The sequence below is a fragment of the Oncorhynchus tshawytscha genome, linkage group LG02 (assembly GCF_018296145.1).
Source record: "Oncorhynchus tshawytscha isolate Ot180627B linkage group LG02, Otsh_v2.0, whole genome shotgun sequence".
In the NCBI taxonomy this organism is placed as follows: domain Eukaryota; kingdom Metazoa; phylum Chordata; class Actinopteri; order Salmoniformes; family Salmonidae; genus Oncorhynchus; species Oncorhynchus tshawytscha.
In genome coordinates this window covers 13,646,694-13,669,463 of record NC_056430.1, presented here as the reverse complement: position 1 = coordinate 13,669,463, position 22,770 = coordinate 13,646,694, and the positions used below count along the sequence as shown (strand labels likewise).

At 41.8% G+C, this 22,770-nt stretch overlaps 1 protein-coding gene across 1 annotated transcript; it reads left to right on the top strand.

The window, feature by feature from the left end:
* Nucleotides 1-453: 453 nt before the first annotated feature.
* Nucleotides 454-12,741, top strand: LOC112221386 (plakophilin-1). The gene is made up of 13 exons (XM_024383540.2): nucleotides 454-749; nucleotides 2,056-2,153; nucleotides 2,997-3,502; nucleotides 6,459-6,600; nucleotides 6,686-6,893; nucleotides 8,016-8,181; nucleotides 8,565-8,682; nucleotides 8,947-9,126; nucleotides 9,325-9,495; nucleotides 9,697-9,850; nucleotides 10,154-10,340; nucleotides 10,534-10,618; nucleotides 11,405-12,741. Exons 1-13 carry the CDS (start codon nucleotides 557-559, stop codon nucleotides 11,477-11,479), a joined length of 2,283 nt encoding a protein of 760 aa, XP_024239308.1. The 5' UTR covers nucleotides 454-556; the 3' UTR covers nucleotides 11,480-12,741.
* The last annotated feature ends 10,029 nt before the right edge of the window (nucleotides 12,742-22,770 follow it).

Genomic DNA, 22,770 nt, shown 5'->3' with positions numbered 1-22,770 from the left:
ATATACATCACAGAAGACTGAAATATAACAAAACCGTTTGACTCGCAGCTTTTTTTAAATGTTTATTAATTATGAAATTCTTAAAAATATGAATATAATTACACCCATGAGGCCACTGGGTCAAAAAGGGCTACAAAAAAAGAGCATGTGCCGGAGAGGTAGACAATCCCAAAGAGGTTTTGAAAGGATTCCGCAGCTCCCTCAGTGGCTACATGACATGAGCTCAGCTGGAATGTCTGAGGAGAATTAGGCTACCTGTCAGAGCAGGCTATGATGGGTCTGAGCACTGACTTCGTACGGGTTTGAGTCATTTACATTTTATAGTCTTCTAAAGAATCACTGGACAGTAGCTGCACAGGAAGACCAATCATTACTAGTAATATGAACATTCATATCAGACACATATTACTCATAATGGGCGTGGTTCATTGTTGAGGGCAGGGCAAAGTGCGCATTTCATATATTAGATTGCCTGTACAAACGCCACCTGTATGGAGCAAGGTATAGTAGGCTACGAACCATACCACTTTGGATTTACAACTGGAAACAGACCTTCATGATGACAATGGACCCGTTGAAATCGGCCATATCCATTGGGAATGTGGAGGAGACATCTCTTGCTTTGCCGTCCGATAACAAACTTCGGTCCAAACAGCAGCGTGTCTTGGATCAGGTGCAAACCATTAAGAGGGGCAAGTCGAAGTACAGTAAAAATGGATCTTTATCGTCGCCAACGAAGTCGCCAACGAGTAAGCATCGTTATTAGAATAAAAACGTATTACGTTATTTGTATGCTATTTCATTTGACCTAAAGCCTAATCAGGTTATGGTTTAATGTTCTGACTTACCCCCATTAGATATGCATTGTTGTTAATGATTTATTAATGAGTAAATTAATAACCCCCATACATTAGATATCATTAACTCCACTGTTGTTAACTCTGTTAAGTAAACAAAGTGCAACATGTGTCATTTTAATATAGTAAACATAGGCTAAAGGACAGTCTATGCTGTCACATCCCGAAAATCTGTCTTCTCGCGAAAATGTCTCTAGCATCAGAACGGTTTGGCCATAGAAATATGATCCCACTATGGAAAGGGGAGTGTCACACTAGTGTAACGGGACTCATACAAATGAAAAAATATTTCTTGAGCTTTCTTATAACTCCTAGATATAGGACAGATACTTCAAAACCTCCTTATGATACATTTTTTTGACTCTCTGTTTTACTATTTATTAATGTGCTATTTACTGCGTTTCTATGCGATATAGTAGTAAAGGCCAAATTAAATATTATATTTTAAAAAATATACAGTACCAGTCAAAAGTTTGGACACACCTACTCATTCAAGTTATATATATTTTTTTTTTTCTTTAAAAAAAACTTTTCTACATTGTAGAATAATAGTGAAGACATCAAAACTCTGAAATAACACACATGGAATCACCAAAAAAGTGTTTAACAAATCTAAATAGATTTTAGATTCTTCAAAGTAACCACCCTTTGCCTTGATGACAGCAGTCTAAGGCACTGCATCTCAGTGCAAGAGGCATCACTGCAGTCCCTGGTTCGAATCCAGGGACTGGAACATCACATCCGGCCGTAATTGGGAGTCTTATAGGGCGGGGCACAATTGGCCCAGTGTAGTCTGGGTTTGGCCGGGCTAGGCTGTCATTGTAAATAAGAATTTGTTCTTAACTGACTTGCCTGGTTAAATAATGATAAAATACAAAAATACTGTATATATACCTAAATGTGTCCTAAAAATCAAATAGCTAAATGAGACATGGTATGACCATCTTAAAACAATTCCATTTGTTAGCTTAGCAGAACCCGCCCCTGAACGGCAGGTTAACAGTTCACACAGACAATTTAAGATTTCACATGCATTAACATGAATCATTACGGCTTGGAGACTTGCTTCTTGGCGTCTATTCAGTCACGTAAAAAAATCAAAGTAATTAAGAGTGTTACACCCAATATTTTACCGTGATAACTCATATTTACACAGCTTTTAAGAGTCATTTAGGATCTCTCATGTTTCTCTCCACAGGTCCTATGTACGTCAGCGTATTCACTGACTCCATTAAGTCACCTACCAGTCCCAATGGAATTGTCTTCTCGAATGGTACAAATGGCCTCTCAAGAACGGTATGAAGATTTTAATTTTAATTTTCACATCACATACATACGAAGATAGAATACATTGCCCCATGATTTTGATAACTGTGCTAGGTTTATCAGTTGTATTTAGCAGTATACAGTTTGGATACTATAGTGAGCATCAGTATTCATCTCATAAAATGATTTCCTAATGAGTGATGGCTTTTAATATGAAAGCAATGCCATCATGATGGGGTAGTCTGTCTGAGACTAATCTCGGAACCCAGAACTATATCCACTGTGACCAGCTACTAGATTTATGTGAACATTATGTCATGAGTGTAGTCAGGTAGAAGCAGGTGTTGCAGATGACTGACTAACCACAGGACTGGGAGTCAACATGTGAGTTTCTGCCCAGTCACCAGAAGAATGGGGAATATTGCTCTTTCTAAGCAGCTCTCCCTCCAGCACAACTCCAGAGAGAGGCATCCTCTCATAGTGGCATCTGACTCATTGTTGTAACACACACCTCTGTCTTAATCATGTACTTTCACATAGATGAGGCATTATGAGTACTCTGAACTGAACTCTGGTCCAAGCCAAGTTTCCAACCAGCTTTGGAGTTTCTGGTTTCCCACTGCTCTCTGCCAATTAGACAAATCAATAGTTATCAATAACAATAGATTGATTATATGCAGTACATGATATTTATCTTCACTCACAGTGGGCCACCTTGTGTATATTATGATTTTCGAATGAAGTTGTAAGTGCTACATTTACACTGCAGTCAAGTAGCTACGCTACTTGCTTGCCAGGTGCTGGTGAAAGTGTTGCAATATTCCTGATCCCAAAGTGTCTGCTAGCATTTACTAAAATGACTTTATTCTGCAGCTTAGCCATGAGCAGAGCACCAAGCGAATGGTACTGTCCTCCAAGGGATCTACTGTTCAGAGAAACATGAGCAGCTCCAGCCAGTGGGAGAGACGATTACCTCTCAGTCCCCCCATAGCCAGGGGTCAGCGCAACAGCAGCCACAGTGTGCCTGATGCAGACCCCTTCCCCTTCCCCACCACTACACAGCGCCCTGCCCAGGCCCCGGCTTCAGCCCTGCAGCAGTTTCAGTCCTCAGCCCCCGCCCGGCAGCTCCAATCCAACAGATCCAGCTTCTTCCTTACTGAGAGGGGTAACAGCCAGTTCATCTCCAATGACAACGGCCCCTCTCAGGTCATTGTCAACAGCAACGATGTGCAGAAAAGGCACAGCCAGTTGATTGGCACCCGTCAGACGAAAAGCAGCGGCCAGATTACCAGCAGCCACACTCGTATTGAGAGGGCACCATCGAACCCCTCCATGGCCGAGCCCAAGATATCAATGGTCAAGAGCAAGATTGAAGCAGGGTGAGTGAAATGAGTGAATGTGAGATATTGTGTAAATGCTGCTTTGGGGGTTTGATGATGAGTTGATTTTCAAATGTTTCTGAACAGCTGTTGAAACACTATACAGTGCAATCAGAAAGTATTCAGACCCCTTGACTTTTTCCACATTGTGTTACGTTACAGCCTTATTCTAAAATGCATCAAATAGTTTTTTCCCCCTCATCAATCTACAAACAAGACCCCATAATGACAAAGCAATAACAGGTTTTTAGAAATATCACATTTGTTGATTCACTTTTGGCAGCAATTACAATCTTGAGTCTTCTTGGGTATGACGCTACAAGCTTGGCACACCTGTATTTGGGGAGTTTCTCCCATTCTTCCCTGCAGATCCACTCAAGCTTTGTCAGATTGGATGGGGAGTGTCGCTGCACAGTTATTTTCAGGTCTCTCCAGTGATGTTCGATCGGGTTCAAGTCCAGGCTCTGTCTAGACCATTCAAGGATATTCAGAGACTTGTCCATGAAGCCACCCATGCATTGTCTTGGCTGTGTACTTAGGGTCGTTGTCCTGTTGGAAGGTGAATCTTCGCCGCAGTCTGAGATCCTCAGTGCTCTGGAGCAGGTTTTCATTATGGATCTCTCTGTACTTTGCTCCATTGATCTTTCACTCAATCCTGACTAGTCTCTCAGTCCCTGAAAAACATCCCTTTAGCAAACTCCAAGTGGGCTGTCATGTGCCTTTTACTGAGGAGTGGCTTCCATCTGGCCAGTTTACCATAAATGCCTGATTGGTGGAATTATTTATTTGACCTTTATTTAACTAGGCAAGTCAGTTAAGAACAGATTCTTATTTTCAATGACGGCCTAGGAACAGTGGGTTAACTGCCTGTTCAGGGGCAGAACGACAGATTTTGTACCTTGTCAGCTCGGGGATTTGAACTTGCAACCTTTCGGTTACTAGTCCAATGCTCTAACCACTAGGCTACGCTGCCGCCCAATGCTGCAGAGATGGGAGAATCTTCCAGAAGGACAACCATCTCCACAGAGGAACTCTGGAGCTCTGTCAGACTGACCATCGGGTTCTTGGTTACCTCCCTGACCAAGACCCTTCTCCCCTGATTGCTCAGTTTGGACTGGCGTACAGCTTTAGGATGTGTCTTGGTGGTTGCAAACTTCTTTCATTTAAGAATGATGGAGGCCACTGTGTTCTTGGGGACCTTCAATGCTACAGAACTGTTTTGTTACACTTTCCCGGGTCTGTGCCTCGACACAATCCTGCCTCGGAGCTCTATGGACAGTTTCTTCAACCTCATGGCTTGGTTTTTGCTCTGACATGCACTGTCAGCTAAGGGACCTTTATATAGACAGGTGTGTGCCTTTCCAAAAAATGTCCAATCAGTTGAATTTACCACAGGTGGACTCCAATCAAGTTGTAGAAACATCTCAAGGATGATTAATGGAAACAAGATGCCCCTGACCTCAATTTCAAGTGTCATAGCAAAGGGTGTGAATAATTATGTAAATAAAATATTTCATTTTTTATTTTTATACATTTTGTTTTTATTAATCTAATAACCTCTTTTCGCTTTTTCATTGTGGGGTATTCTGTGTAGATTGGTGAGGAAATAAAAAATGTATATTTTTTTAGGATAAGGCTGTAACATAACAAAATGTGGAAAAAGTGGTCTAAATATTTTCTGAATGCACTGTATAGACAAACGTATCTGGACACCCCTTCAAATAAGTGAATTTGGCAATTTCAGCCACACCCTTTGCTGACAGGTGTATAAAATCAAGCACACAGCCATGCAATCTCCATAGACAAACATTGGCAGTAGAATGAGCTCATTGACTTTCAACATTGCACCGTCATAGGATGTCACCTTTCCAACAAGTCAGTTCATCAAATGTCTTCCCTGCTAGAGCTGCCCCATTCAACTGTAAGAGCTGTTACTTTGAAGTGGAAATGTCTAGGAGCAACTACGGCTTAGTCGCGAAGTGGTAGGCCACACAAGTTCACAGAACAGGACCGCCGGTAGCTAAAGCGTGTAGCACGTAGAAATTGTCTGTCCTCAATTGCAAAACTCGCTACCAAGTTGCAAACTGCTTCTGGAAGCAACGTCAACACAAGAACTGTCCATCAGGAGCATCATGAAATGGCTTTCCATGGCCGAGCAGCCATACACAAACCTAAGATCCCATGTGCAATGCCAGGCATCGGCTGGAGTAGTGTAAAGCTCACTGCCATTTGACTCTGGAGAAGTGGAAACGCATTCTCTGGAGGGGTGAATCACGCTTCACCATCTGGCAGTTCAACGGATGAATCTGGGTTTGGCGGATGCCAGGAGAACTCTACCTGCCCCAATGGTTAGTGCCAACTGTCAAGTTTGGTGGAGGAGGAATCATGGTCTGGGGCTGTTTTTCATGGTTCGGGAGAGGCCCGTTAGTTCCAGTGAAGGGAAATCTTAATGCTACAGCATACATTGCCATTCTAGATGATTCTGTACTTCCAACTTTGTGGCAACCGTTTGGGAAAGGCCCATTCCTGTTTAAGCATGACAATACCCCAGTGCACAAAGTGAGGGCCATACAGAAATGGTTTGTCGATCGGTGTGGAATAACTTGACTGGCCTGCACAGAGCCCTGACCTCAATCCCATGTAACACCTTTGGGTTAAATTAGAAGGTCGACCGCGAGCCAGGCCTAATTGCCCAACGTCAGTGTCTGATCCTCACTAATGCAGGTTGCGTTCTCCTGGCATCCGCTAAACCCAGATGTGTCCGTTGGAGTGGAAGCCAATCCCTGCAGCAATGTTCTAACATCTAGTGGAAAGCCCTCCCAGAAGAGTGGAGGCTGTTATAGCAGCAAGGGGGGACCAACTACATATTAATGCCCATGATTTTGGAATGAGATGTTCGAGCAGGTGTCCACATACTTTTCGTCATGTAGTGTACCTATATGGGGTTTCCCAACAGGATGAATGATTATGGCCAGCTTGCTGATATTACCATGGCGGAGGCGGTGCAGTACCTGTCCAGTGGAGATGTGAACTACCAGCACTATGGCGCCTCATTCATCCAACACTCTACCTACTCAGAGGACAAGGCCAAGCAGGAGGTGAGGACACAGACGTGGGTCTCCAGGACCCGGACTCAACAACACTGTCCTGTTAGAACGTCTAACAGCTTTACCTGTCTCTCAGGTGTTGCGGCTCAAAGGGATCCCTCCTCTGGTGAACCTGCTGAGGAGTCCCAGTCCCCAGGTCCAACAGACAGCCTCGGCCGCCCTGCGGAACCTTGCCTTTAAAGATGCGGGCAACAAGGAGGAGGTCCAGCGCTGTGGGGGCATCACTGAGTCCCTGGCCCTGCTCCGAGACACAGACTCTACCGAGACACAGAAACAACTCACAGGTACAGACGACTGGTCTCTTTCTATACTCAACACTTCTCTGTCTAGTGACATCATAGACAGTTGACAGTTGGCAGACATATGCACCAGTGTGTGAATGCAAGCGGTTATGAAACACGCTTGTGTTGCTTTCTGATGCCAAAATGTGCATATTTAAATTGAAGGGGCAATCTGCATTTTCTGCATCCATTTTTGGACATCTAAATGAATGATATACCTTTGATTCATGAAGAATATAACTTATAGATGCGTCATGAGCTTAGTTCAACTGTCGTACCTTATCATAACCAAAAATGCATGCTTGTTTTACTCCAGTGTTTGTGAACAAAGTAAAACAATCACTATATAGCCTCAAAACATAGTTAAAACAGTCCTTGTATCCATAGCTCTATTATGTCTATTATTTTGGTCATAATTTCCCAGCCCATCCCTCTGCTTTTTACCGAAACAGGGGTGGGAAGTACGCTTCGTTATTGTTTCAACTGCTAATTTCTGCTTTAAGTGCATTCATGCCAAAAAGCACAGGGTAACACTCACTAAACCCTGTCACCTTAATCCTAATCAGTTCTTGCTGTCAGTCACACAAATGATATATGGTGTGCTGTTGTACCAGAGAAACTTGATATGTGAGATGTCTCACAGTAGGCTGTTCTGGAGGATAGAGCATCCTGCTCTCTATTGTTCTGTCTCCCTGAAGCCGTGCTCTATGAATTGGCTCTAATGCTATCAAATATTTACCCTGGTTCTTGAATAGCAACAGGACGTAGCTACAGTGTCTGTGCTGTACAGTGACAATTACAGAGATGTAGTAGATTGAAGCACTGAAACACCTCACATTGCCTGTCAACCCTGGTCCTGGAGACTCACAGGGATTGCCTGTTTTTGTTCTCTCTCCTAGTTATGCATTAAAAAGTACATGCCATGCCCATGTCATGACAGTTTGATCAAAGTGCACTGAGTGGCTAACTAGTATTGCTTTTGTTGAATTTTTGTGTTTGAGTTGAGCTGGCTAAGATCCATGATCATGTCACAGTAGTAGCATTAGAGGTAATCAGATATTTGAACAACTGCTGTTTCTACTGCCACTGAACTCAGAAGTTCTGAACTTTGTCTTGTCTCTCCAGGTCTCCTTTGGAACCTGTCGTCTGCAGACAGTCTGAAGCCGGAGCTTGTGCGTAGCGCTCTGCCTGTTCTGACTGAGACTGTGGTAGTACCTTACACAGGAGGAGTAGATGAGACCAACAAGAACCTGGACCCAGAGGTCTTCTACCATGCTACAGCATGTCTACGGTGAGACACATCGATCAATACTGTAGACCAGGGGTGCACACTGCACAGATCTACTGTATACTATCAGTTAGCCCAGAGGTTACAAAGACAAACTTATGAACTGGCAAGTGGAGGAGTATCTACTATCTACTGCTGTTGCGCCTTTGAGCAAGGTACTTAACCAAAATTGCTCCAGGGGCACTGCACTGACTGAACCAGTAGCCTACTCTAGACTGCTCCCAGCCAACAACTTGTTGGTGCTGTCTCAGAGGATTGAATGAATGGCACAAATGGACGATAAAGTACAGTTTTGTTCTAGTCTGTCATGTCTCCACTGTCAGACTACACAATGCTGACCTGCCTTTACCTGATGCATGACAATACTAGTTTAACTTTTCCAACAGAAATCTGAGCTGTGCGACGCAAAGCAACAGGCAGGCCATGCGTAACTGTCGAGGCCTCATCGACTCTCTGGGCAGTTATGTCCAGGAGTGTGTAGCATCAGAGAGGCCAGATGACAAGGTGGGCGTGCAACATTAAATATCTTAAAATAACGTTGAAACAAGTGATGATGCATTTATGGAATGCCATTCTTCAGAATTCCAAATAATATAAGTTCTACCTGCATGTGAAAATATCATGGGATACATTTTCTCCATTGCTTACGTTTACTTGATACCTACTTTTTAACTTGGTGTTTGAAGAATAATACTATGGACATGTGTATGGTAGGTACAGATTAATGCAAACTAACCAAACCAGTTATTTTGCCTCTGTTTGTGCCAGTCTGTGGAGAACTGTGTCTGTGTCCTACACAACCTGAGCTTCCAGCTGGAGAGTGAGGCCCCGGCCCTGTTCAGCCGGATCACTGCCCTGGCCGGGACCATCAGCCGGGCCAACGCCTCAGCTGAGACCGGCCCCATCGGCTGTTTCAGCCAACAGAGCAGCAAGGTCCAGGAGCAGGAGGTGAGACAGGCATATAGGTCTAATGACATCAAGGGAGAGAGGAGAGAGATGGGTGGAAACTGTACATAGATACACAATGACATCATCGTGTACTGCACAGTATTGAATGTTTTAAAACACACAAATGTTGTGTACATCAACTTCCATCATAGATCTGAACACCTAAAAAAATCTGATGATTAACGTTCACTCCTGTAGAATCACTTTGACTACCCCGTGATGGAGGAGCAGCATCCTAAAGGAGCGGGCTGGCTCTTCCACTCCAAGACTATGCAGAGTTACCTGTCTCTGCTGAGGTCCAGCCAGAGAGAAGACACCCTGGAGGCCTGCTGTGGAGCCCTGCAGAACCTCACCGCTAACCAAGGCATTGTACGAACGACACAGCATTTTTACTCTTTATCTAATTAATTATTTTCACACAAAAATGTATTTTAAATGCACCAAATGTATAGACAAAAACATGCACCAAATGTGTGTAGAAAAACAACGATTAAAATCATGGTCCTCCCAAAAACTTATTAGAAACGCTTCATAGACCCCGTTATAAGACCCTCATCTCTGTGTTCACAGGTTTCTAGAGTGATGAGCCAGACCATTGTCCAGAAGCTGAACGGCTTACCTGAAATCTCTCCCCTGCTGCAATCCTCCAACCCCAGCCTACAGAAGACTGCTGTGGCTTTGGTGGGAAACCTAGCCAAGAACCAACGCCTTCAGAGCATCATGGGTGAGCATGGACACCAATCTTAACCATGTTCATAGTGAAATGGATGGAACCTAGAATGTTAGGCTACCTTGTTTCAATAATGGTTTAGTTTGCATGGAGAGCAAACATCCAGCAGGGTCAGGTTAGCTAAACAATTTTGCCACTTCTATTTTCAGAGAGGATTAAACAAGAGAGGATTAAACATTTAATTTATACCTGATCTGTTTGTGTTAGTTTTAAAATTTTGTTCTTGTTGTCAAGTTAGCAACACTTCATAGAGTGTGTTTGCGGGAAGTGAATGACCTAATGGGGTGTATCTTGAAGCCCGACAGACCTTCCCAGAGCTGGTTGGCATCCTCAGCTCATGGACCAAGGAAGGGACAGAGTCTGACGACACCCTGGCTATGGCGTGCCAAACCAGCCACAGTCTTCTGATGAAGGAGCCTGAGCTGGGGAAACGCCTGCTGAGCAACAACCTGGTCAACTCACTCAACGACCTGAGCAAGAACAGGTAAGGCCTGCTCATTATATTTTATAACAAAAAAGTACAAGATCTGCTCTATGTAAAGAAAACATTTGCAAAATCTAACAATTGTGGACAGCCTCTTTGGGGACTTTCCAAAGAAGCCAGATAACAGAGCTTTGACTGAGGTTAATGGCTCAGAATACTCCAGCCTTACAGGGATTGTTCTTTCTCTTGGTAGGCTTTTCCCAAAGGCAAGCAAAGCTGCAGGTGTGCTCCTCTACAGCCTCTGGTCAGAGAAGGACATACAGAGTTTCCTAAAAAAGGTAAGAATTTAGAGCCTATAATTCAAACAAATTCTGTCATACTAATATGGAATATCCCTGTTGCAGATATGTACCTTTTTGTTTGTTGAGAGCTATTGCATTTTATCTATCAGTTTACGCTTCAATGCATTTGAAAAATGAGAAAAATGCAATGGAGGCAATAGCTCTTGTAGGAAAGGAGGATCTGAATAGGCTGGCTCAGTCAGGACAAAGATAGGTGTCTTTATGATCACTCTCCACCCCTTCCTTCCCCAGAGGAGGATGACTCAGTGTGGCTGGCTGATGTTGTCTCTACTTGCTGTTTCTATAGCTGTAGAGATCCCTGGTATCTGTCTGTATTAAGTGAGGTGTGCCATTTGTGTCCTCAGTAGTAAGAACCTAGTCCACGCCCCGATCAGGCATTTGTTGACAACAGTGGAGAATGAATGGAGGGATTATGTTCTGTCTGGTGGGTGAATACAGTATACAGTACACCTGAACAATGGTATGTACACAGGAGCTGTAGAGCTGCTGCAATCGTACAGCCAATGAATCTAAGGATGCAGGTTCACACCACAGTGTCAGACTCTTATCTGTTCACGCAGGACATCTTATCCCTTGTATTTGAATGCTTACCTGATACTGAACATAGTTTTGCCTAGCTCTCTTACCTCAGTTGCTTGACATTTCAGTTTCACTTAGTGAGAAACCTGCTGTGAGCTAGAAACTGTTACCATGACATTATTTAGGAAAACAATCCGTATCAAGGGGGGGATTCTAATGTCTATTTAATCATTTGTCCTACAGCAAGGGATGAATAAGGGTTCCTTTGTGAATGACATCACCAGCGTGGCTCACAGGTCTGTGCAGGTCGTTGAGTAACAAGAAGACAGCTGGCATGGATCTCACATCACCTCCCAATGTACTTATGGACTATACACCTACTACAGTATATGTCAGACTGTGTCCAGTTTATATGGTTACTAAATGTTTACTTTAGATATCAAAACACATTCAAGTTAGTCAGATTGTCCATCTGTTATGTTAAATTGTCTTATCCATCTTACATCCGTATAAAGGTTTGTAATCTTGTATTTCTGGGGGGTTTCTGGGCTGTTTTTGCTATCATTTGTTTTTCTTTTGCACTGTAAACATGTAGATGTTGTTTGGTAATGGCTGGTTACTGGGATTGCTTGAATAGGCCACCTTAGCTTGCATGACAATTATGGTTGATTACCCAAAAGCTACTGAAAGCTAATGATCAGATGTTGTAACTCATTTCATTAGATTTATTAAGCTAGAATAGTCCACTAAGTAACAGTTGCCACAGCATACACAAAGCACATCACAAAACAAAAATATTGTGATTGTCACTAATGTTTTACCTACTATGTTCTTCTGTATAGTACAGCCATACTGTAATTATTTTTGATACATGTGTCCTTTTGTCCATGCCTGTATGGTTTAGATCTTCCAATATATACTGTTGTTTTTTCCATTTTTGTCCATAAAATACTGTACCATTTTTTAATTTTGGAAATCTGTTCCCAAGTATTCCCATGAATAATAGAGAGACATACAGTATTTGATTGTATACAAACATAAGCAAGGTATGAAATTATTCCGTTTTTATTTGATCTGTTTGGGCTTCTTGCGGTCAATTTTCTGTCTACGGCTGAATTGAGTTTTTTGTTTGTTTTAGTCACCTCTGTGTATTTGAATTCAGATGATGTATTGTATGTATCGCCAAAGACATTATTCTATTATTCTGTTTGTGTTTGTAAGGTACGACAGTTGTAAGGTACGACAGTTGAACTAAGCTCATGACGCATCTATAAGTTATATTCTTCATGAATCAAAGGTATATCATTCATTTAGATGTCCAAAAATGGATGCAGAAAATGCAGATTGCCCCTTCAATTTAAATATGCACATTTTGGCATCAGAAAGCAACACAAGCGTGTTTCATAACCGCTTGCATTCACACACTGGTGCATATGTCTGCCAACTGTCAACTGTCTATGATGTCACTAGACAGAGAAGTGTTGAGTATAGAAAGAGAACAGTCGTCTGTACCTGTGATTCTATTCTATTATTCTGTTTGTACAACCTCATTGGATAATGGATAAAGAATATTTTCCAAACATTTGTTCATGAGAACTCTTTATGCTTGTTAGCTTTTCTGTGCTGTTTTCTAAGATGATACCAGTAAGTAGCCTTGCATGAGTCTTGGCTCATAGGAGCAGGAGCCTATGATCATAGGAGCCTATGATCTCCTGTTTCTGTAGTGTGATGCAGCCTGATGTACAAGTACACCTCCTGGACATGCACTAGTATATCACAGGAACTTCTGATGTGAATGCATGCTTTACTTAACACAACTCTAACAGCCATTGGCAGTGGTAGCAAATCAGTAAATGGGAAATGCAACTCTGTGAGGCCTGAAGACAAATGGTGAGTGAAATATGAGGACGGTTAAAGCTACACCTGAATAACAGCCAGTGGTGCAGCAGCAGACACACCCTGTGCCCTGGTTTACTCCCATGACCTCACTGTGATTTGTTTTACTTACCCTGCCTGTCTTGTCTCATGTTGTGGTTGGTCTGGACATAAGACGCAAACTGTTCTGTGGGCACAATTCCAGTTTATGTCTTTCCCCCTGTTTTTACTCTACCTTACTGATTCATGGCTCTGGGATTAGCAAGAGGTATTAGTACAGTAACAACAAACAACGGTGTGCAATTTAAAAAGAAAAGTCAGCCAAGCAAAAACCCGCTAAAAATGAATTTGATGAATGCTATAATTGCTCAGTGGGAAATGAATATCCAACTGGTCAGTGACAACTGTTTGGAGTTTATGACAGCAACTATGTGAGCTAATTACAGTATTATAGACACTATGTCCTGGGATTTCCTATGACCTTCTATGCAGAAGAACCCATTATCTTATAACGACTCTTATGTTGTTTGTGAGCGTCATAGAGATTACATCTGCGTGTTTGTGAGAGTCTCAGCTTTTCATAGCTTGTTGTGCAAACCATTCAGTCTCTACAGACGCTTTTGTCAAATGACCCGGCCCGGGCCCCTTCGGGATCCACCGATGTCTCACAAACAACGCTCTAGCTCAGCCACCATTAATCACACATACTAATAGTTGGTATCTATGGATGCAGAAGAAATGGAATAATCTGTAAATACACATGGTTTAAAAGGGTTTTGAAGCACTAAATCACGCCGGTGTGATTGTGGGACTCAAGTAATAACCATTGTCACATTTGTCATAAGAACGGGACCAAGGTGCAGCGAATGTTGAGTTCCACATATTTATTTCAAAGTGAAACTTAAAGCAAAAAATCAATAAATCAATAAACGAACAAAGAAATGTGACTAAGTGGTGCACATGCACAAACACAAAACAATATCCCACAAACACAGGTGGGAAAAATAGCTACTTAAATATTATCCCCAATTAGAGACAACAATTACCAGCTGCCTCTAATTGGGAATCATTCAAAACACCAACATAGAAAAATTAAACTAGAACACAACATAGAAATATTAAACTAGAATACCCCCTAGTCACACCCTGACCTGCTACACCACAGAGAAACAAGGGCTCTCTATGGTCAGGGCGTGACAACCATGGCATTAATTCTCATTAAAGTAGATACTTCAGGTTCCCACCAACACAGCCATGGGTATAGAGCTGTGGATAGGGTCAGGCAGAGCATTGTACTGTCTGGATCTTGTGAAGCACCAATCTGTGACATCTTTCTTCTACATCCACAGTTTTTCATTGTCTAATTATGAACTGGGCAGTCTATTTAACTGGCAGGAAAATTAATGGCGGTACTCTTTTATGCTTTTATGCTTTTCTCTTTTCTCTTTTTTTTTAACATCACTAAAGATATACCTTAACTAAACCCAACCTTAATGAAGTGTTATATTGTTATATTGTATGAATGATCCGGTTATGTCATAAGGATGTATGACTTTTGTGCTCTGATACCCAATGGTCTTTATTTGCCATTGGGTGATATTGTGTATCAGGGATGAATGTTTAGAATATTGTATCTTTACTGAAAGGATAAGGGATTTGCTTGAATAGGACCCCTTAGCTTGCATGAAAATGATGGTTTATTACAGTCTCCATGAACAACGTTGCCTTTAAATATCAACAGCTCTATAACATGGATATTCCGCGGTCCGGACTGAATCTAGGCTATAAGCTAATGACATGATCAGATGTTGTAACTGACATATTGTATTTGTCACAAATGTTTAACCTTGACATTTTAGTCAATTCTGTGTATTTAACCCTTGTGTGGTGTACATGTTTTTCTGATGGACCCACAACATTATTTTGAAAACAATACAGCCATAAGAATTTACGTAAAAATACTTAATACTTAAGCAAGCAATACAGACCGCATACATGGTTAATATTTGGCCCAGCGTCGTTCGGGTTTGGCCGGGGTAGGCCGTCATTGTAAATAAGAATTTGTTCTTAACTGACTTGCCTAGTTAAATAAAGGTTTTATACATTTGCCATTTACCTATGCTAGATCACATTCAGAAATAAATGCTCTATTCGTTTTTTAAATAAAATGTGATTTTTGGAAACAAAAATCAATTATAATCAAGACATGGGTGGAATAAATCATGTTAATCTTGAACAAATATAACGGTTATCACTATTGATGTTTATTGCTTTGAACTGAACAAATTAGAAGGACAAATTTTACATACAGTATTTTATGGAAATTATAAATGAGCCCCATTGAACACAAATTAAGGCCGGTCTACACACCACATGAGGGACAGAGTGTTACTGTGTGAGTGTTGCAAATGTATTTCTTGCACTTGATGTATGTGAACTGTGTCTTCCTGCCCTTCTTGGGTCCACACAGATCGCAGCACTTCTTCTTGTTGCTACCGACTGCAATCTAGAATGATGAAAACACTTAGTTCATGAATTTTACTAACATCTCACTCACTCACTCACTCACTCACATATATAGTTACAGCAGGCCAAGGTAGGAGAGTCAGACACACACACAAGCAACAAAATCACTCACACTTACTTCCGGTATTGGAGTTGTTGGTTCTGTGGGTCGGGCGGATGGGGCACCAGCATCCTCCTCCTGAATCCTCCTCACGATGGCTGCAGAAGCTGGGGTCGTTGGGATATGCCTTGCCCAGCTCCTCGAGAAAGAGCTGTCTCCTCTGGAGCTTCCCTCTGTTCCATTCTGGGATCAAAGCCATCCAGATGACAAACGTGTTGTAAGCCGAGACGTCGAAGATGTTGAAGAATATCACAAGTGGCCAGCGTAGGGTTCTTCTTTTGCAGCTGTAGCCAGTCAGCAGGTTGTCTAAATTGTCCACTTCTCCTTTGATGCATTGTAATCCATTAAGATTTCTGTATTTTGATGTTCCTGGCCACAGATTCTCCCATCCCTATGAAGCATACTCATGAGTACAACATGTATGCCTTTCTTTGGCACGTAGGACACTAGGCACGCGTCAGCTGTGAACACAAACTTAGAGGAATTGATAGACCTATTCCATGTATTCAACAGCTGAGGTTGGAGCTTCCCTGTACACTCTTGCAAGTTCCACACATATGATGAAGCAGCATCACAGTCAGCCCAGATCTTGATTCCATATTTCGACGGTATGTACTGCCTGAAAGGGCAGCGGCTCCTAAATGGCATAAGCTGCACATCAACAGTAACATTGGGCCCAGGGTTGAAAAACAGGGGAAGGCGGTCCACCCGCTTGTCCCACACTGACCTGATTGCAGCAAGCTTGTTTCTCTGCTAGCTTGTCTCTCTTCATTGTATAATTTTTAATTTAGTAAACATTGAAAATGGATCCTACAGACCCAACCTCCACACTTGGGTTAAATTCAGATGAGAAATTGTATATGTAATGTTTAGCCAAAGATAATTTCTGTTATTCTGTTTGTATGATCTCAATGGATAATGGATAAAGAATATTTTCAAAACATTTGTTCTTGAGAACTCATGCTTGTTAGCTTTTTGTGTTGTTAGCTTTTTGTGTTGTTAGCTTTTTGTGTTGTTTCCCCAAGTTCACAAATTCTAAGATGATACCAGTAAGTAGCCTTCCACGAGTCTTGGCTCATAGGAGCAGGAGCCTGTTTCTATAGAGTGATACATCTTTAATACACCCCCTGGACAGGATGCTAGTCTATCGCAGGGCGTTACCAGTCTTAACAGTGCCAATGTCAATACCGTGTGAATGCATGGTCTACTTCAAATAACACTTCCCAAACTCTGTCCTCGGGACTGCAAGGGGTGCACTACAAAGCTGATTAAAATGACCAAAGCGTGCTGATTAGTTAGACAATCTGGAACCCTCTCTTTCTAAAATTATCCGCCGCCATTGTTGCAACCCCTATTACCAGTCTATTAAACCTCTCTTTCGTATCGTCTGAGATCCCTAAAGATTGGAAAGCTTCCACGGTCATCCCCATCTTCAAAGGGGGCGACACTCTAGATCCAAACTGTTATAAATCAATATCCATCCTGACCTGACTTTCTAAAGTCTTCGAAAGCCAAGTTAATAAACAGATGACTGACCATTTCGAATCACACCGTACCTTCTCCACTGTGCAATCCGGTTTCCGAGCTGGTCATGTGTGCACCTCAGCCACGCTCAAGGTACTAAAGGATATCATAACCGCTATCGATAAAAGACAGTTCTGTGAAGCCGTCTTCATCGACCTGGCGAAGGCTTTCGACTCTGTCAATCACTGTATTCTTATCGGCAGAATCAATAGCCTTGGTTTCACAAATGACTGCCTCGCCTGGTTCACCAACTACTTCGCAGACAGAATTCAGTGTGTCAAATCGGAGGGCCTGTTGTCCGGACCTCTGGCAGTCTCTATGGGGGTACCACAGGGTTCAATTCTCAGGCCGACTCTTTCCTCTGTATATATCAATGATGTCGCTCTTGCTGCGGGTGATTCCCTGATCCACCTCTATGCAGATGACACCATTCTGTATACATCTGGCCCTTCTTTGGACACTGTGTGAACTAACCTCCAAACAAGCTTCAATGCCATACAACACTCCTTCCGTGGCCTCCAACTGCTCTTAAACGCTAGTAAAACTAAATGCATGCTTCGCTGCCCGCACACGCCCGCCCAACTAGCATCACTACTCTGGATGGTTCTGATCTAGAATACGTGGACAATTACAAATACCTAGGTGTCTGGCTAGACGATAAACTCTCCTTCCAGACTCATATCAAACATCTCCAATCCAAAATCAAATCTAGAATCGACTTTCTACGGCTTTCTAACAAAGCTGTAAAGGCCGTTGTTGGTGGAAGAAGGTGAGGACCAAGGTGCAGCGTGGTATGTGTCCATATTTATTAAAATGAACACAGAATAACAAAAATACCAAAGAGAAACGACCGAAAACAGTTCTGGCTGGTGTTGACAGACAACAGAAAACAATCACCCACGAAACACAATAGAAAACAGTCTCCCTAAATATGGTTCTCAATCAGGGAGAACGATTGACAGCTGCCTCTGATTGAGAACCATATAGGCCAAACACAGAAATAGCAAATCATAGAAAAACTAACATAGACAACCCACCCAACTCACGCCCTGACCATACTAAAACAAAGACATAACAAAAGAACTAAGGTCAGAACGTGACAAAAGCCTCCTTCACTCATGCCGCCAAACTTACCCTATTAAAACTGATAATCCTACCGATCCTCGACTTCGGGGATGTCATCAAAAAAATAGCTTTCAATACTCTACTCAGCAAATTGGATGTAGTCTATCACAGTGCCATCCGTTTTGTTACCAAAGCCCCTTATACCAACCACCTCTGCGGCCTGTATGCTCTAGTCAGCTGGCCCTCGTTACATCTTCTTCGCCAGACCCACTGGCTCCAGGTATTCTATACGTCTATGCTAGGTAAAGCTCTGCCTTATCTCAGCTCACTGGTCACGATAACAACACCCACCTGTAGCACACGCTCCAGCAGGTATATCTCACTGGTCATCCCCAAAGCCAACACCTCCTTTGGCCGCCTTTCCTTCCAGTTCTCTGCTGCCAGTGACTGGAACAAATTGCAAAAATCGCTGAAACTGGAGACATACATTTCCCTCACTAACTTTAAACATCAGCTATCTGAGCAGCTAACCGATCGCTGCAGCTGTATATAGCCCATCTGTAAATAGCCCACCCAATCTACCTACCTCATCCCCCATATTGTTTTTATTTACTTTGCTGCTCTTTTTCACACCAGTATCACTACTTACACATCATCATCTGCTCATCTATCACTCCAGTTAATCTGCTAAATTGTAATTACTTTTTTTCTATTGTGTTATTGACTGTATGCTTGTTTATCCCATGTGTAACACTGTGTTGTTGTTTGTGTCACACTGCTTTGCTTTATCTTGGCCAGGTCACAGTTGTAAATGAGAACTTGTTCTCAACTAGCTTACCTAGTGAAATAAAATAAAATAAAATAAAACGTGGATTTTTTAAATCAGCTGTGTGGTGCTAGGGCAAAAACCAAATTGTGTCCCCCTTGGGGCCCTGAGAACTGAGTTTGGGAAACCCTGAATAACAGAACCATATCAACCAGAGGCAGCAGATCAGTAAATGTGGAATGCATTTAGACAAACATCAAATCATTTTGCATGTAACCTTTTTCAGAGCTAATATGATTGATTAAAATAATAATTATAGTGAGAGAATAAAAATCTGAATTGGGCTGCCTGTCTAAATGTTTACATTCTTTTAAAGGCAATGTTTCCGACGTTCACGGAGATCGCATTCACGGTAAATGCTGCAGAAACAGACACGACTCCTGATAGCCACTCGGTCATACAAGGACGGATAAAGCTACACCTGAATAACAGCAGGTGGTGCAGCAGCAGACACACCCTGTGCCCTGGTTTACACCCATTACCTCACTTTGATTTGTTTTACTTACCCTGCCTGTCTTGTCTCATGGGGTGTCAGGTAGCCTAGTGGTGAGACCATTGGGCCAGTAACCAAAATGTTGCTAGATCAAATCCCTGCGCTGACAAGGTAAAAATCTGTCGTTCTGCCCCTGAACAAGGCAAAAAAAAATCAAAAATCAAATTTTATTTGTCACATACACATGGTTAGCAGATGTTAATGCGAGTGTAGCGAAATGCTTGTGCTTCTAGTTCCGACAGTGAAGTAATAACCAACAAGTAATCTAATTAACATTCCAAAACTACTGTCTTATACACAGTGTAAGGGGATAAAGAATATGTACATAAGGATATATGAATGAGTGATGGTACAGAGCAGCATAGGCAAGATACAGTAGATGGTATCGAGTACAGTATATACATATGAGATGAGTATGTAAACAAAGTGGCATAGTTAAAGTGGCTAGTGATACATGTATTACATAAGGATGCAGTCGATGATATAGAGTACAGTATATACGTATGTATATGAGATGAATCATGTAGGGTAGGTAACATTATATAAGGTAGCATTGCTTAAAGTGGCTAGTGATATATTTACATCATTTCCCATCAATTCCCATTATTAAAGTGGCTGGAGTTGAGTCAGTGTCAGTGTCAGTGTGTTGGCAGCAGCCACTCAATGTTAGTGGTGGCTGTTTAACAGTCTGATGGCCTTGAGATAGAAGCTGTTTTTCAGTCTCTCGGTCCCAGCTTTGATGCAACTGTACTGACCTCGCCTTCTGGATGATAGCGGGGTGAACAGGCAGTGGCTCGGGTGGTTTACCCACTGTTCCTAGGCCGTCATTGTAAACAAGATTTTCTTCTTAACGGACTTTCCTAGTTAAATAAAGGTTAAATAAAAAATGTTGTGTGGGCACAATACCAGTTTATGTCTTTCACCCAGTATTTACTGTACCTTACTGATTTATGGCTCTGGGATTAGCAAGTAACAACAAACAATGGTGTGTACAGATTTGTTGGCCCGTTTGAATATTGCAATTGTTTTAATATACACAGTATACACTCTTAGAAAAAGGGTTCCAAAAGGATTCATCGGCTGTCCTCATAGGATAACCCTTTTTAGGTCCAGGTAGAACCGTTTTTGGTTGCAGGTAGAACTATTTTGGGTTCCATGTGGAACTCTCTGTGAAAAGGGTCCTACATGGAATGCGATAGGGTTCTACCTGGAACCAAAACGGTTTGTCAAAGGGCTCTGATATGGGGACGGCAGAAGAACACTTTTAGGTTCCAGATAGCACCTTTTTTCCTAAGAGGGATGTATAGGGAATGGAGTTGGGTAATGTTTGACCTTTTAACTTGAGATATATTCTTTGCTTACAACTAATTTTGAGGATGACTACACCCACCAAAGAACACATTATCTACTCTGTCACATGGTATAGAGCCACAGTGTGAAACAATCCCAGATCATCGACACTACTGAGACTTGGCACTTAGCCAGGTCGGCACATAAGTGGTTTTCAAGGAAGGTGTGGTTGTTTTTTTAATGACCATGGCATTAATCATCATTAACATAGATACTTCAGGTTCCCACCAACATAGCCATTGGTATAGAGCCATGGATACTGTACATCAGGAAGAGGCAGAGCATTGTATTGTCTGGATCTTGTAAAGCACCAACCTGTTACATAATTATTCTACCTCCACGATGTTTCATTATCTAATTATGAAAGTGTATAATTAACTGGCAGAAAAGGAAGGGTGTCAGAAAGTGATATGCCAACCCAATGTTAAAGGCCCAGTGCAGTGAAAAACGTGATTTTCCGGTGGTTTATATGTATATTTACACACTATGAGGTAGGAATAATACTGTGACATTTTGAAAAAGATTTCAGAGTAAGAGCTTTTTGAGTAGAACGCCTGAGATTTCAGCCTGTATTGGTGGGATGGAGTTTTGGCCTTCCATGGTGACATCACCATGCGGTAAATTAGATAATAGACCAATAAGAAAGATAGTTCCAAACCTCTCTGCCAATAACAGCTTTTCCTTCCCCACTCAGATCACTCCCATACAGTCTTAGCTAAATTAATTCCTGTTTGAGAAATGTCCCTTTACCAAGAAGCTATTTTTGTTGCTTTTTTACTATTTTAATTGAAAATATGTACACAGAGGTATTTCATTTTTACCCAGAAATAATTTAATATAGAGATAAGAATGGCTGAATTGGACCTGTAATTTGCATGCCTACCTAACCCTAACCCTAACCCTAATCAGGGATCACCTGATTTAAAATTGAGAGATACTCTATCCATCTTGATGACACTTATTTTAAAGGGGTCCTTATTACAGTGTAATTACATGTGTAATTGCTCGTTACCATTCTTGTTACTAATGGTTTCCACTAAATTCAACTGTTTCGCTTCTTCTCAGCTGCGTCTGATTCATTAACAACTGTGACAAAAGTTGGGATACCTTGTGGATGCACTGGGTGTTTGAGAGATTATAGCCTATGCTCAATAGGCTCTAATTACTTAACCATGAATGTGCACTGTTCAAAATATATCTCTAGTCAACATTGTTGCTAGCACTTGGCCCCAAAATAAAGCGTAGCATCTTGGTTAACTTGGTTGAGTTAATGCTTACAAATTCAATACGAGTGAAATCCCAGATGAGGAATAAAACATTATTTTAAATCAAATCAAATGTATTTATAAAGTCCTTCTTACATCAGCTGATATCTCAAAGTGCTGTACAGAAACCCAGCCTAAAACCCCAAACAGCAAGCAATGCAGGTGTAGAAGAAAGGTGGCTAGGAAAAACTCCCTAGAAAGGCCAGAACCTAGGAAGAAACCTAGAGAGGAACCAGGCTATGTGGGGTGGCCAGTCCTCTTCTGGCTGTGCCGGGTGGAGATTGTAACAGAACATTCCTTTATTATGCTTACTTCTCACTTTTAAAAAAAATATTGTGAGTTAATCGTCTTTATTTGGCATTGTGTGATATGTGTATCAGGGCTGCATGTTTATAATGTGAGGTCACATTTTCTTTACTGAAAGGATCAAGGATTTAAAAGTTGTAAGGGTGGTCATAACAATGTTTAGCATTTTGTTTCCTCCATTGCAACACCCTCTAACTTTCTTAGTCATCTATGCTGTTGCTCATCACACATTTTTTTGGTTTATGATGATACATTTCCCCCTGAAATAACAATCCACAT